At 52.1% G+C, this 12,272-nt stretch overlaps 2 protein-coding genes across 2 annotated transcripts; one reads left to right on the top strand and one right to left on the bottom strand.

The window, feature by feature from the left end:
* Nucleotides 1-1,058: 1,058 nt before the first annotated feature.
* On the top strand, nucleotides 1,059-6,749 carry Wfdc2 (WAP four-disulfide core domain 2). The gene is made up of 4 exons (XM_027954369.1): nucleotides 1,059-1,140; nucleotides 1,708-1,848; nucleotides 4,885-5,031; nucleotides 6,588-6,749. Exons 1-3 carry the CDS (start codon nucleotides 1,062-1,064, stop codon nucleotides 5,028-5,030), a joined length of 366 nt encoding a protein of 121 aa, XP_027810170.1. The 5' UTR covers nucleotides 1,059-1,061; the 3' UTR covers nucleotide 5,031; nucleotides 6,588-6,749.
* Nucleotides 6,750-8,157: 1,408 nt separating this feature from the next.
* On the bottom strand, nucleotides 8,158-10,099 carry Spint3 (serine peptidase inhibitor, Kunitz type 3). Its single transcript, XM_027954172.2, has 2 exons — nucleotides 10,027-10,099; nucleotides 8,158-8,333 (listed from the first exon to the last, which is right to left on the bottom strand). Exons 1-2 carry the CDS (start codon nucleotides 10,097-10,099, stop codon nucleotides 8,158-8,160), a joined length of 249 nt encoding a protein of 82 aa, XP_027809973.1.
* Between the last annotated feature and the right edge of the window lie 2,173 nt (nucleotides 10,100-12,272).

Raw genomic sequence — 12,272 nt, 5'->3', positions numbered from 1 at the left:
TTCCACGGCAGGCACATTAATGTTGTAGATGAATGTTTATGTTATAGATGACAAAATGGTCGTTCTGAATGGAGAAGTAAGTCACTTGAAGACCCTCGGGTGGAAAGTGATGGAGGTGTGTCAAACCTAGACACCAGAGCTCAGTGATTCCTATGGACTACTTTCTCTATCCCAAGTGCCCATGTGTGTATACACCCGGCGAATATTTACGATGGAGTGGGAAAAAAAGGCCCCAAACAAGGCCTGTAGGGAGAGATCTGGGGTGAAATAGACTTGTCCGCACAGCTTTGCATGGGACCTTGGTGAGGGGGGGGCGGTCCTAAACCTCTGTACATCACTTTATCATATCCAGTTGGCAAGAATAACCCTCTTGTCAAAGGCTGCTGGGAAGATCCATGAGCGCAGGAGCATGGTACCTGGTGGCAGTCAACCCCGATTGAGTGGTTGACTCAATAGAAATGCACCCAGTATGGCTGGGAACTGCTAACAGTCTTCCACCTCCGCGGGCATGTTCCTTGTCAGATGGGTTCATTTATCACCGACAGGCGCCATTTCTACAGCCTGTACCACCCAGCCCTCCACCACCAATCCTTAAACAGGGATCTGACCCCAAGTCCAATCACTTAATCCTCAAGGTCTCTTGCCTCCCTGTGGCCTTGCTCTTTCCCCCTCCAACCCTCAGCCTTGGACATTCCAGGAGGACTCCAGTGGAGCCCTGGGCTTGGACTGCGCTGGCTTCCCGCGGCCCTACCCTGCCCTCAGGCCCCAGGAGGGAGGAAAGGAGGGGGGAGTGGACAAGGGTCCGGCTGCAGCTGGTCGAGCTGCTCCTGGCCTGGAAGCTGCTTAGGTTCCTGGTTCCCACCGGGGCCAAGAGTGACACCTGATCCCGGGGGATTGTGAAATGGCATGAGGTGGCAGTGCTCCCGCTGTGCCCATTGGGCTCTTAGGCCCCCACCGCACCCCTTAGCTCGGCCCCGCCCCTGCCCCACGCCCCCCGCGCGCGCGGTTAAATCCCCCCACCCGGCTGCCGCTGCACCTGCACCCCGCCCCGGCGCAGCACGATGCCTGTCCCTCGCCTCTGCGCGCTGGCCGCCGCCCTCCTCCTTGGACTGCTGCTGCTGGGCCTCCCTCCGGCTACAGGTGAGTGGGGCGGGGAAAGGCCGGGTGCCCAAAGGGCCGAGCCACCTGCGCAAGACGGAGTCAGGCAGAGGTGTAGCCTCCCTGGGGGCTGGGGAAGTGGGGATTCTTGGGGCGGAAGTGGGGACACCCATGAAAACTAAGATTTGGTGATCTCTGGGGCCTAAAGCTAGTGACCCTTGGAGCTCGGGGTGTGGAGCCAAGGTCCTGGAGGTGGTGAGACTACCAGGGGCTAAAATTTGGAGGGGCGGGGCGGGTGCTGAGGGCGGAGACGGGGCTGCCCTGGAGCGGGGAGCCGTCTAGACGCAGGAGGCTCCCAGGCGCTCAGGCGTGCAGTCCCCTGAGGACTGAGATTTGAGGATCTGAAACCACGCCTGGGGACCTCCTGTACTCCCAGGGTTCGGGAACCCCTGGGGTGGTGTGGGCCTCTAGGAGCTTTTAGAGGGTCCCCAGGGCCGGAAAGTGAGAAGGCCAAGGAACTGAGATTTGGGGGTCCTTAGAGTAGGAAGCGGGCATCCTCTGGGACTGGGGCCCCCGACTGACCCTCCTCCTGCCCTCGCCCGTCCGCAGGCGCGGGGGAGAGGGCGGGCGTGTGCCCGCAGCTGCCGGCGGACGTGAACTGCACCAAGGAGTGCCTCTCGGACAGCGACTGCGCCGACTACCGCAAGTGCTGCCAGGCCGGCTGCGGCAGCGTGTGCTCCATTCCCAACGGTGACCCCGCGGCGACCCGGCGGGGACGGGCGGGGCCGCGGAGGATGCGGGAGGCGGAGCACCGCGTTCTGGGAAGGAGGGCGCCCCTGCACCCGGGGACCCGGGAAGGTCCAGGCGGGTGAAGCAGATGCGTCCCCGCCGTCCTCCCCGCGTGGGCGGCGGGCGACAAAGCGTCGCCGAAGCCAGGCGGAGGGCGAGGGCGGTCCCCTCGCCCTGGCTGCATTTGGTTCTCGGGTGCATGACGGCTTCCGGGAACGCGCAGCGGGACGTTGTTCCGAGCAGCCTGGGGACCCGCTGCGCTTCCTTCCCAGCCGGCAGGGGCCTGCGGGAATCCCGGGCGGCCTCCGAGCTGGGCGGGAGGCCCGGGCGCCGGCTCTCAGCTGCCCTCCCCTGGGCCTCCCAACCCTGGGGAAGAGGGCTAGCAGCCCGGGCCGGCGAGACTCGCAGGTTCCTCCCTCTAAAACTTCCCAGATTAGAGGAGCCCACATCTTGACCTGTAGACGCGAGCCGCGGAGGGAGCCACGGTCCTGCCTAAGGTCGCATTGCCATCCCGTGGCTGACAGTTCAAGTTTCTAAAATTTATTTTTTATTTTTTGTGTTTGCTATTTACTAGCCGAGAGGTTTGAAGAATGCCAGGACCTCTCCCTGGGCACCTTATCCTCCTTCTTAATCTTTAAATTTATCTCTCTCTTCCATCCGAAGTACCCAGAAAGGGTGCCGAGGTGCTCCGTCGGGGTGCTCGCTGGGGCGCTACCCTCTGCACCAGGCTGTGAACTCTGATCAGGGCGAGATGTGGCCTTGGCATGGAATCCGGGCTTCTCATTTCCCAAAGGGAAAAACACGAAAAGCAGGGATACCATCTGGGGGGAAGGGGCGCGCGTGGGAGGGCGACGTGGGAGACCCAGGTACTGTAATTACTGGTCTTTACCCAGGATACAGCCTCTGCGATTTTTCCTCTTGGTTATTTCCCCATCAAAATGCCAGCCGAAGCTGGGAATTGGGAGACCCTGGACCCTGTGAGGAGGGCAGTGGGAGGTGGAGGCGGGCTTGCCCACTAGGGGGCAGCATCTCGGTGTGGAGACCTGTAGTGTGGACCTGAGAGGGAGGACCAGAAGACATGAGGACTGGGAGAGGAGGTCAGAGGCAGAGCCAGGTGGAGGGGCAAGAGGTGTTGTTGGGTGGATAACGAGGCACAGGCCAGAGAGCTGCCTGGGCCGGGGAGGAGCCCGGAGGCTGGAATCCCAGCCCTGGCCTTTCCAGGTGTGTGATCTTGAGCAAGGTGCTTTATCTCTGAGCTTCTGCTTTCTTGTTTGCACAGTGGGATTGATATGAGGGCTAAATGAAGTGGACCTCGAAGTGTCCCATTGATGCGGGGACATTCTGTGTACTTAACAGAGCTCTTCCCTGTTTATACCCTTTTAGTCCCAGGGCCACCTGTTATTGAGAGCTTCTGCCCTTTTCAAGGGAATGGGTTTCTTTGTAAGGGAGTCAGGACTCTGTCAACCAGGCTTGAGGTCCCCTGCAGCTAATCAACAAGTTTTGGGCCTAATTTTACATTTGGCTGATCCTGGCTTCCTTCTCCCTGACCCAGAAGTAGAGTGGTGTGTGTGTGTGTGTGTGTGTGTGTGTGTGTGTATTATAGAAGGCTGGGCTCAGGTCTTAGTTTACTCCTGAGCAGCAGGGTGCTGCTGGGTGGCACCTCTCTATGCCACGTTTTTCTCATGCATGATATAAATAGGGTTAGAAATATCCCCTATGGCTGGGTGTGATGGCCCATGCCTATAATCCCAGTGACTTGGGAGGCTGTGGTAGGAGGATTGCCAGTTCGAGGCCAGCCATAGCAACTTAGCAAGACCCTAAGCGATTTAGCAAGACTCTGACTCAAAAGAAAAAAAAATGTGTGTGTGTGTGTGTGTGTATATATATATATATATATATATATATAGGCTGGGGGTGTGGTTCAGTGGTAAAGTGCCTCTGAGTTTAATTCCTTTTACCAAATAAATAAATAAATAAAAGAAAAAGAAAGGAGAAAGAAAAAAAGGAATATCCCCTACAATGGAAATGGAATGGTTCATGTGAAGATTAAAGGAGATAACAGGTTTCCATAGAGAGCACACAGCACATCTCCGCAGTGTTTGCTCTAGTGTGCATGTGTGTAAGGATGTGTGGTTTTATCTGTGCATTAAGTATGGAGGGCCACGGTGCTGAGTGATTTTGATTGGCAGTGAGTCAGTGGAAGTGAGTGAAGAGAAGGTTGAGTGTCCTCTTCTCGTGTGCTCAGCCCATTGGGTGATCCTGCACTGTGTCACCAGCCATGCCAGGTGCTGGTTTTAGCAGCAGGTGCGCAGGGGGCTGGCACACACATTCTGGAGCTAGATTTCCTGCGGTTCAAATCTTGCCTCAGTCCTGTGTGACCTTAGACAACTTAACCTTCTCTGTTAGGGAGAGAAGCTTAACAGAGTGGGTAGGAAAGCAGGAGCATCCCTGGGGCACTTCAGGAAGAGCCAGAGGGCTCTTTCTCTGCCTCACTTTCCTCCTCTGCAACCTGAGGAACTATTAACAGGCCTCTCCTCCTCTCTTAGGGATTTTGTGAGGATGGAATGAGCTAATATGTGTCAAGTGCTTGGAATAAAGCCTGGCTGACAGCAGGGGTGAAGTCATTTTAATAACTACTCATTATTATTACACAGTAGTTTGCTCTTTGGGGGGAGAAACAATGTATGTTTGCTTCCATTGCGTTTGCAACCACCCCCTGAGGTGTGTGACACTGACACCTGAGGCATGAGGGATTTCTGGCCCCAGTCCACAAACGGCAGAGCAGGGACTCAACTGGGGGCTTATGATTCTGAAGGCATCTGGGAGCAGAAGGATGGAATTGCAAGTGAATTCCCTGGCTCAGGCCCCCAAAATCAGAATTCCAAGGCAGCTCCGCTGTTTATGAGTCAGGGTGAGGGGCCGTGGTGGATCCTGCTATGGCTGTCACCTCTCTGTCCCCCCTTTGACCTGCCTCCTCTTACTCCTTTTTCTACCCAGAGAAGCCAGGTTCCTGCCCCAATGTGGACTTACCCCAGCTTGGCATCTGCCAGGACCAGTGCCAGGAGGACAGCCAGTGTACTGGCCCCATGAAATGCTGCCGCAATGGCTGCGGAAAGGTGTCCTGTGTCACACCTGACCCCTGAGGTAGGTGGGCAGAGAGCAAGGTCAGGCATCGAAATCCAAGGACGACGGTACCCTCAGCGGGTTGAAGAGGGAGACCTGTGCACATGCTCTGGAGCTCACGCGTTGGACTATTTATTTACTTTAATTCATTCACAGTTACTGGTTGAGTCGTGTGCTCTGACCACTCTGGGGCTCTGGGGATGCTCCATGAATGAACAAATTGACAAAAATGTCTCTCGGGTGGGGTTTTCAGTCCAGTGGGTGATAAACCAAGTAAGTCAGCAAGCAGATTCTGCAGCATGTTACAAGGAGAAAGGGCCCAGGGGAGGGGAAGACAGGGGACAGCCTTGGTGAGGCCTTCACAGTGAAACCCATGTGAAGGCCTCACCAAGAAAGTGGGAAGAGAGGGAGGACACTGTGGGGATGTCCAGGGAGCATCAGGTACAGGGAGCGGTAGATGCTAAGGCAGGAGCATCCCTGCGGGACTTCAGGGAGAGAGATGCCCTGGATCAGGGTGCAGGCAGGGCAGAGAGGTGGCTGGGATGGAATGTGGTGAAGGCAGGTGGGGCAGAAACAAACCAAACGCTTAGTTGGCCCGTTGGGTGATCCTGCCCTGTGTCACCAGCCATGCCAGGTGCTGGGACACAAAAGTGACCATTGCCCATCCCCAGAGCTTGAAGCCCAGGAGCTGAGGCGGATGGGTGGATGACATGCCCAGTGCCCATAGTCAGCTCCTGGTGCCGTGGGAAACAGGAACATCACACAGACGGGTGGGGGCAGTGGACAGATGGAGCAGACCAATGGGGGGAGGCTTCCCGGGGCGGTGGCCTGAGCCACAACTAAAAGGTGAGTAAAAGGTAGGTGGCCCTGTGCAGTGCAGTGGGGCAGCCGTCGCAGGCAGAGGGAACAAGAGGAACTTGGAAGTGCCCTTTGGTTGAACACAATTTCAGCAAAGGAACCTGAAGGTCACGGATGAAACCCATTGAGTGCGCAGAGGAGAGACCTGAAGCCTTGAGAGGGAGGACCTGCCCCAGGTCCTGCTGTTTCAAAATGTGCTCTTTAGTGGTTAAGAGGTAGCCATAGTTTCCCCAGGGCCCAGAGCTCTCCTATGGTGTCAGCCACATGGGTGGGTTTTGCAGGCAGGAAGACCCAGGTTCAAATTTCAGCTCTGACATGTAACTGGCCTTTTCACCTCCCTGAGCCACCACTGTTTTGCTTCTAGAATGTGAATAACTGAGATCTATTTGATCAGCTCATCTCAGCTTAGTGTGTGCAATGACACCACAATGGCAGTTCCTGGTGGTAGAGGGATTCCTAGCGGGGTGAATGCCCACCGTCCCTCAGGAAGCCCACAGTGGTCAGTCAGGACAGGATATACCCAGGTGCGTCCTGGGGATGATCAGAAGCAGAAGAGATGGATCTAGAACCTTCAGGAAATTGCAAGCAGTTGAAGCTTTGCTGTGTATGAGTGGGATGGTGGGTTGGGAGGAGTCGGTCCAGGATTTATGTGGCTGCTACTCCTGTCCAGTGTGATGGATGTCATTTTTGATGCTATTGTTACGATTCTCTTCCTCCAGCTCCAGCCACCACCAGCCTGAGGAGTGGGGAGGGGAAGCTTCTGCCTAGACACACATCCGGCCCCCTCATGGCCACCCTCCCTTCTTGGTAGCCTCTGCACTCCTTCCTGGGCTGACCATGGCTTCTCCCTTCTCCCGCCAATAAAGTGACTGCTTTCAGCATTGGTGGTGTCATAGCTTCTGTTCTTATCATCCTGTCCCTGTTTCCTGACACTTGGGTTGGGGTAGGTGGGGCAACCAGATCGTCCAGGCGTGAAGTCCGGGGAGGGCTTAGCTCTGACCCATGGATTCAGGCCTTGTCTCCACATGTCAGTGTTTTCCTGGTGAATGCGTGCACCCGTCCTGTGAGGTTGGTCATTGTCGTCCAAAGGTGATGAATGAGAAAAAGAGGTCAGAGAAGAGATGGAATGCCTCCAAAGTCACTCCCATTCACAGCTGGGCATCTGGTGATAGCAGCAGCATGGGCCATGTGCCAAACACACTTGGCTTGTGAGGTCTCCTGGCTTCTCAGAATCCTCAGAATAATTAATAACCATCCCAAGTTACAGACTGGGACTCCAAGAGGTTACTTACCCAAGACCTCACAGAAAGAAGGTGGCGCCACTGGAGGTCAGATCTAATATTCAGAGTGACTCTGAGGTCTGTATGTGTTGCTCATACAGAGCACAGCACAGTGCCTGGCAGGCTGTATGACGGTGAGTGTTCCTTGGACAGTGGGTAAGAGCTCGTGTGGGCTTGAAGAGAGCCCTTGTATGAGCCTGGCAGGTGAAGGGGATGCCCAGGTGAACCTGCCTGCTTCCATCCTGCCCTCCAGCCCTGAGGTCAGGGGAGTCTGAGAGAGTGATGGGGAGAGCTTTGCAATGCATGGGAAGGGACACTTTGGGATTAGGGGTGTCCCCATCTTTGGGTCTCGTTGATTCCTCTCGAAATAAATGAAAAGAGAACCTCATGTTTTTCTCCTCTCCCTCCAACTAGTAGCCATTGTCCTTGCTTAAGGCAAACCAAGGCACCCTAGGACCAGGCTTTGTAGTCCTCTCCCGTGTGGCAGGAAGGTGTGGAATGGCCTAGTGGACAGGGGCTTTCACACAAATTCACTCATTTTCATTTAAAAGTGGTCTCAAATGTCTTCAAGCCCTCCCTTCTCTCCCTTCCTTTCCCAGTTTGTGTTTCCTTTATCCGTGTCACAAGACTCCAGAAACCCTTTCCTTATCTAATTTAAGCCCTTTAAATACCAGGTTTCCACATTCACTCCCCTCCCCCTTCCAAAGCTTCATCTTCCAATGGGTGAAGCAGTGATTCACAGGAAGCTGTGAATGGCTCTCTAAGATTTTGTGCCGGTGTGTGTGTGTGTGTGTGTGTGTGTGTTTTACAAAGAAACTCTTGAGACTTTAAACGTGATGTCCACATTTGTATTATTTCAGGCCCAGAGATGAAATGATCTTAGGAACACGTGGGGACAATGAATTTGGGGGTGGGAGAACGGATCTCTCATTATGAAGGGGGGTTGAAATGCCTCTAACAGCCCTGGCGCAATCCTGACTCCGTGGCGGGCTGTGTCCTCGTGAGGAAGTCACGTGGTTTTGCAGGCTTCCTCACACAGAATTTTCTCCCTAAACCTGTTGTCGTTTCCTTCGCAGCCCCCGTAGAGAAATGGCTCACACTGGTTTTCCTCCATTTTGTAATACCATCTGTACAAGCCCGCGCGACAGGAGCCCTTCTCCAGAGGCAGATTGCATATGCTCGGATCTACAGAGAGAAAGCAGTTGAGGGCGGCCAGGCCTTCCCCTTCCCCTGGTCCAAACCCCTTTGTCAGGGGTTGAGATGACCCAGAGCACAAGAGTGAGGCTGGCGTGGCAGCTGTGCCCCGTCCCTCTCCTTTCCAGCCCACGGAAGTTGAAGATTCCATTTTTAGAAGTTGCCCGAAGGAGTGCAAATCCCACACTTCATCATTTTTTTTCCAATCGACCCACGTGGTTTTATTCTAGCTCAAACTTCACTTTACGCACCCTGTAAAACTGTGATCACCAAGGGGCCAAGTGACTTTTCCAAATCGCTTCACCACTTGGGGCCAATCTCATACTAGAGGCTGCCGCTCAAGTGTACATTTGTTTGTTTGTAATGTTAAGAAGTTGAACTTCACGGGCTGGGGTTGTGGCTCAGTGGAAGGGGGGACTGGGGTTGTGTGTGGCTCAGCGGTAGAGTGCTCCCCTAGCATGCAGGAGGCCCTGGGTTCAGTCCTCAACACCACATAAAGAAATAAATAAATAAACAAAATAAAGGTATTGTGTCTAACAAAAAAATAAATATTAAGAAAAAAAGAAGTTGAACTTCACATCTCCTGGTGCCTTTCAAGATCTGATTTCCTAGAGCAAGCTTTCCCAGGCTTCCGTCTCTCTCATGGTCAGTTCTAGAACAGACAGCCCCTGGGGAAAAGGTAGGTTTTGAACCTGAGAGCAGGGTTTAGACTTGACTCAGTAACTTTCTAGCTGGGTGACCTTGGAACAATGAGCTATCGTTCATTTTCTTTCACTGTAAAATGGTCTCTAACATCCACACTTGAGGCTTTTTGAGAGGTTAGAGATAACCAATAAAAATCACTGATAAACGGTGATTATTTCTTAGATGGTTTCTTAGCCAAAAAAGCCCTTGAGCCCAGGAATGTCATCCGGCTGTTTCTGCGGTCCTAGTGCCTAACGGGGGCCTGGCTCTTAGTTCTCAGTAAATATTTGTCTTCAGAGAACAATAACTAGGAACGCATCTGGGGCTGTGTCATAAGTTCCTTTGTACTCTCCTTTCATGTTCTTGTCACCATCTGAGTGGCTTTATCCTTGTATTTACGCTTCACACAGCTATTATGACTTCCAGTGTTACATGAAGAAACTAAGGTCAGGGAGATCAAGTGCCTGTCCTGGCATCCTGCTGGGAAGCGGGGGACCTAGAATCAAACCCGGCATAGACCAGCTGCACAGGTGTGCGGGGACTCCAGCCACCTTTGTTGTGATAGCATTTCAGACAGCAGCCCTGGAGGGAAAGGATCAGCTCTGCCTCCTCCCCCACCTGCAGGCTGATGGGGGGCGAGGGATAATGAAAGGAGCCCCTACCTGTAAGGAAAGCTGATTCAACAAATCTCTCACCTTTAAATCTGGGCCACCAAGAGCCCAGACTTTGGAGCCCCCTTTCCCAGCTGTACTTTTCCTGTGACGCCTTATCACCTAGCATGTTATTATGTGTGATAGGTACTATGTGCCTCTCTCCCACTAGAATAGGAATTCCACAAAGGCAGGACCTTTGGCTTCCAGCTTCAACCCCAGCACCCAGGACGGCGGCTGCACGTCACACAAGCTCAGCATACATGTAAGTGTGAGGTGAGGAACGGATTCGGTGCAGCTGCGCCTCTGTCCTAGTCCCGACACTCTGAGGTCCCACGTTCCACACTCACCTTTTTCTGACTGAGTCTGAAGCTCTTGGCAGGTGAGAACCAGGAGAAGTAAGAGAGAAGCCTGGAAGCCCATGTTCTCGCCCAGCGGTGGCCCAGCCTAGCACTGCCTTTTTAGAGAGAAAGGGGACCAAAAAGGGGTGGGGATGACCCCATATTTTGCTTATTCCCTCCTAATTCCTGCTTCTCACGGGGGTAGCTTCCTCTGGAACAGAGTGTCCCGAGCACAGTTCTGCCTTTCTCCTCCTAACTTATCTGATCTGGCCACCAAAGCCAATTTGCTACCACTGCAGGGTGAAAAGCCCTTTTACCAATTCTAAATCACCCACCAGATGCCTTTCTTTGCCAGGCACCATGGAAAAACCTCTTTTTAAAAAAATTTCTAATTTGTGTTGTTTTTTTTTTTTTTTTGTAAATTGAAATATGCTTTCCACATTGTCTCTCGAATCTACATAGGAAATCCTTGAGACTTAGGACCCCATGCTATGGTTTGGATATGGGTTGAGTGTGTTGCTTAAGGTTTGAATGGGGTCCCCAGTGAGGTGAGGTCGAGAGGTGGGGGAGCCTTAACAGACAGGGCTTAACGGTCAGGAGATGAGGTCACAGGGGTGCTGCTCTTGGAAGAGGTTAATGGTATCTCGTGAGACCCCAGTCAGTTCCCTTGACAGCAGGTTATTGTGGAGAGAGGACGCCTGGCCCCTAAGTTGCCCAGGCTTCCTCTCTTACCAGGGCACATGTTCCCTGTGCCCTCTCACATGTACTCCTGCCGAGACACTATCTGCCATATTGTGACACAACCAAGAAGGTGCTCACCAGAGGCCAAACTGAGAGGGCCACCTCATCTTGAAAGACTTTAGCCTCCAAAACTGTGAACTAAAATAAAATAGGTTAAACAGCTGGGCACAGTGGTGCACACCTTGCACACCTGTAATCCCAGAGACTCAGAGGCAGAAGGATCACAAGTTTGAGGTCAACCTGGGCAAGACCCTGTCTCAAAACAAAGCAAAACAAAACAAAAAAATAAAAAGGGTTGGGAATGTAGCTCAGTAGTAGAGCACTCCTGGCTTTAATCCTCAGTACAAAAAAAAATATTAAAATAAGTTACATAGACTTGGATACCTTGCTATAACAAAGGAAAATGAACTGATATACCCAGTTTTGTAGATGAGGAGAGGTTGAACTACCCTGACCATTGATAGCAAGTTTCAGAACCAGGCCTGAGACCCAAGTTTGCCCACTCCAATGCTTTTGTGTCTCTCATTCAATCCACAGATATTCATCAAGTACCCTCAGTGCACTGGGCAGAGCGTCAGGTGCAGCCTCTGTACTATCCGGGTGCTCCAAGGGAATTATGGAAGCAGCAGACATATATGGTATGAGGTCAGAAATGGCTACCCCCTTGGAAAAACAGCAGACTTAGTATATTTAAAAAGAAATGTAAAAGCTCAGGGTGAAAGGAGAGCCCAGCTTTGGGTGGTTCAGGGTGTCATTCTGTCTGGAGACACATCCCAGTCCTGAGTCCAGGGTCCAGCACATTTCCCACCTGACTCCTCTCCTGGATCCAATTGTTTTTGAAAGGCAAAGCTGCCATGGCTTTGTGGGACTTAATGAACCTTGGGTTTGAAGTCTGAAGTTGTCCTTGAATTCAGCTACTCTTCTTCTTTTTTTTTAATCATCATCATATTTCTTTTGTTACTATTATTCATTTATTTATTTTTGCAGTATTGGAGATTGAACCCAGGAAAGCTAGGCAAGCACTCTGTTACTGAGTTAAATCCCCAGTCCCTATTTATTTATATTAAAAATATTTTTTTTCCTGTGGTGGTAGATGGACAGCATGACTTTATTTTATTTACTTATTTTTATGTGGTGTTGAGGATCGAACCCAGTGTCTCACATGTGCTAGCAAGAGCTCTACCACTGAGCTACAGCCCCAGCCCCCTCACCTATTTTTTAATTGACAAAAATTTGGTCTATGTGACCTGACTAACATGCTACTTAACATATGCATTATCTCACATACCTATCACTGTGTGTGAGTGTGTGTGTGTGCGCATACTTGCACTTGCAGTGAGAACACTTAAAGCCTATTGGCAGTTTTCAAGTGTACAATATATTGTTATTAACTATAGTCATCACGTTGTGCATTAGATCTCCACAACTTATTTATCTTATCCAACTGATATTTTGTATCCTTTGGCAAATGGGTCTCCAATCTCCCTCCCCAGATCTGGTAATCACCATTCTAC

This window comes from Marmota flaviventris, chromosome 2 (assembly GCF_047511675.1).
Source record: "Marmota flaviventris isolate mMarFla1 chromosome 2, mMarFla1.hap1, whole genome shotgun sequence".
In the NCBI taxonomy this organism is placed as follows: Eukaryota; Metazoa; Chordata; class Mammalia; order Rodentia; family Sciuridae; genus Marmota; species Marmota flaviventris.
The sequence above is the reverse complement of the archived record's forward strand: the minus strand, read 5'-3'. Positions and strand labels throughout refer to the sequence as shown.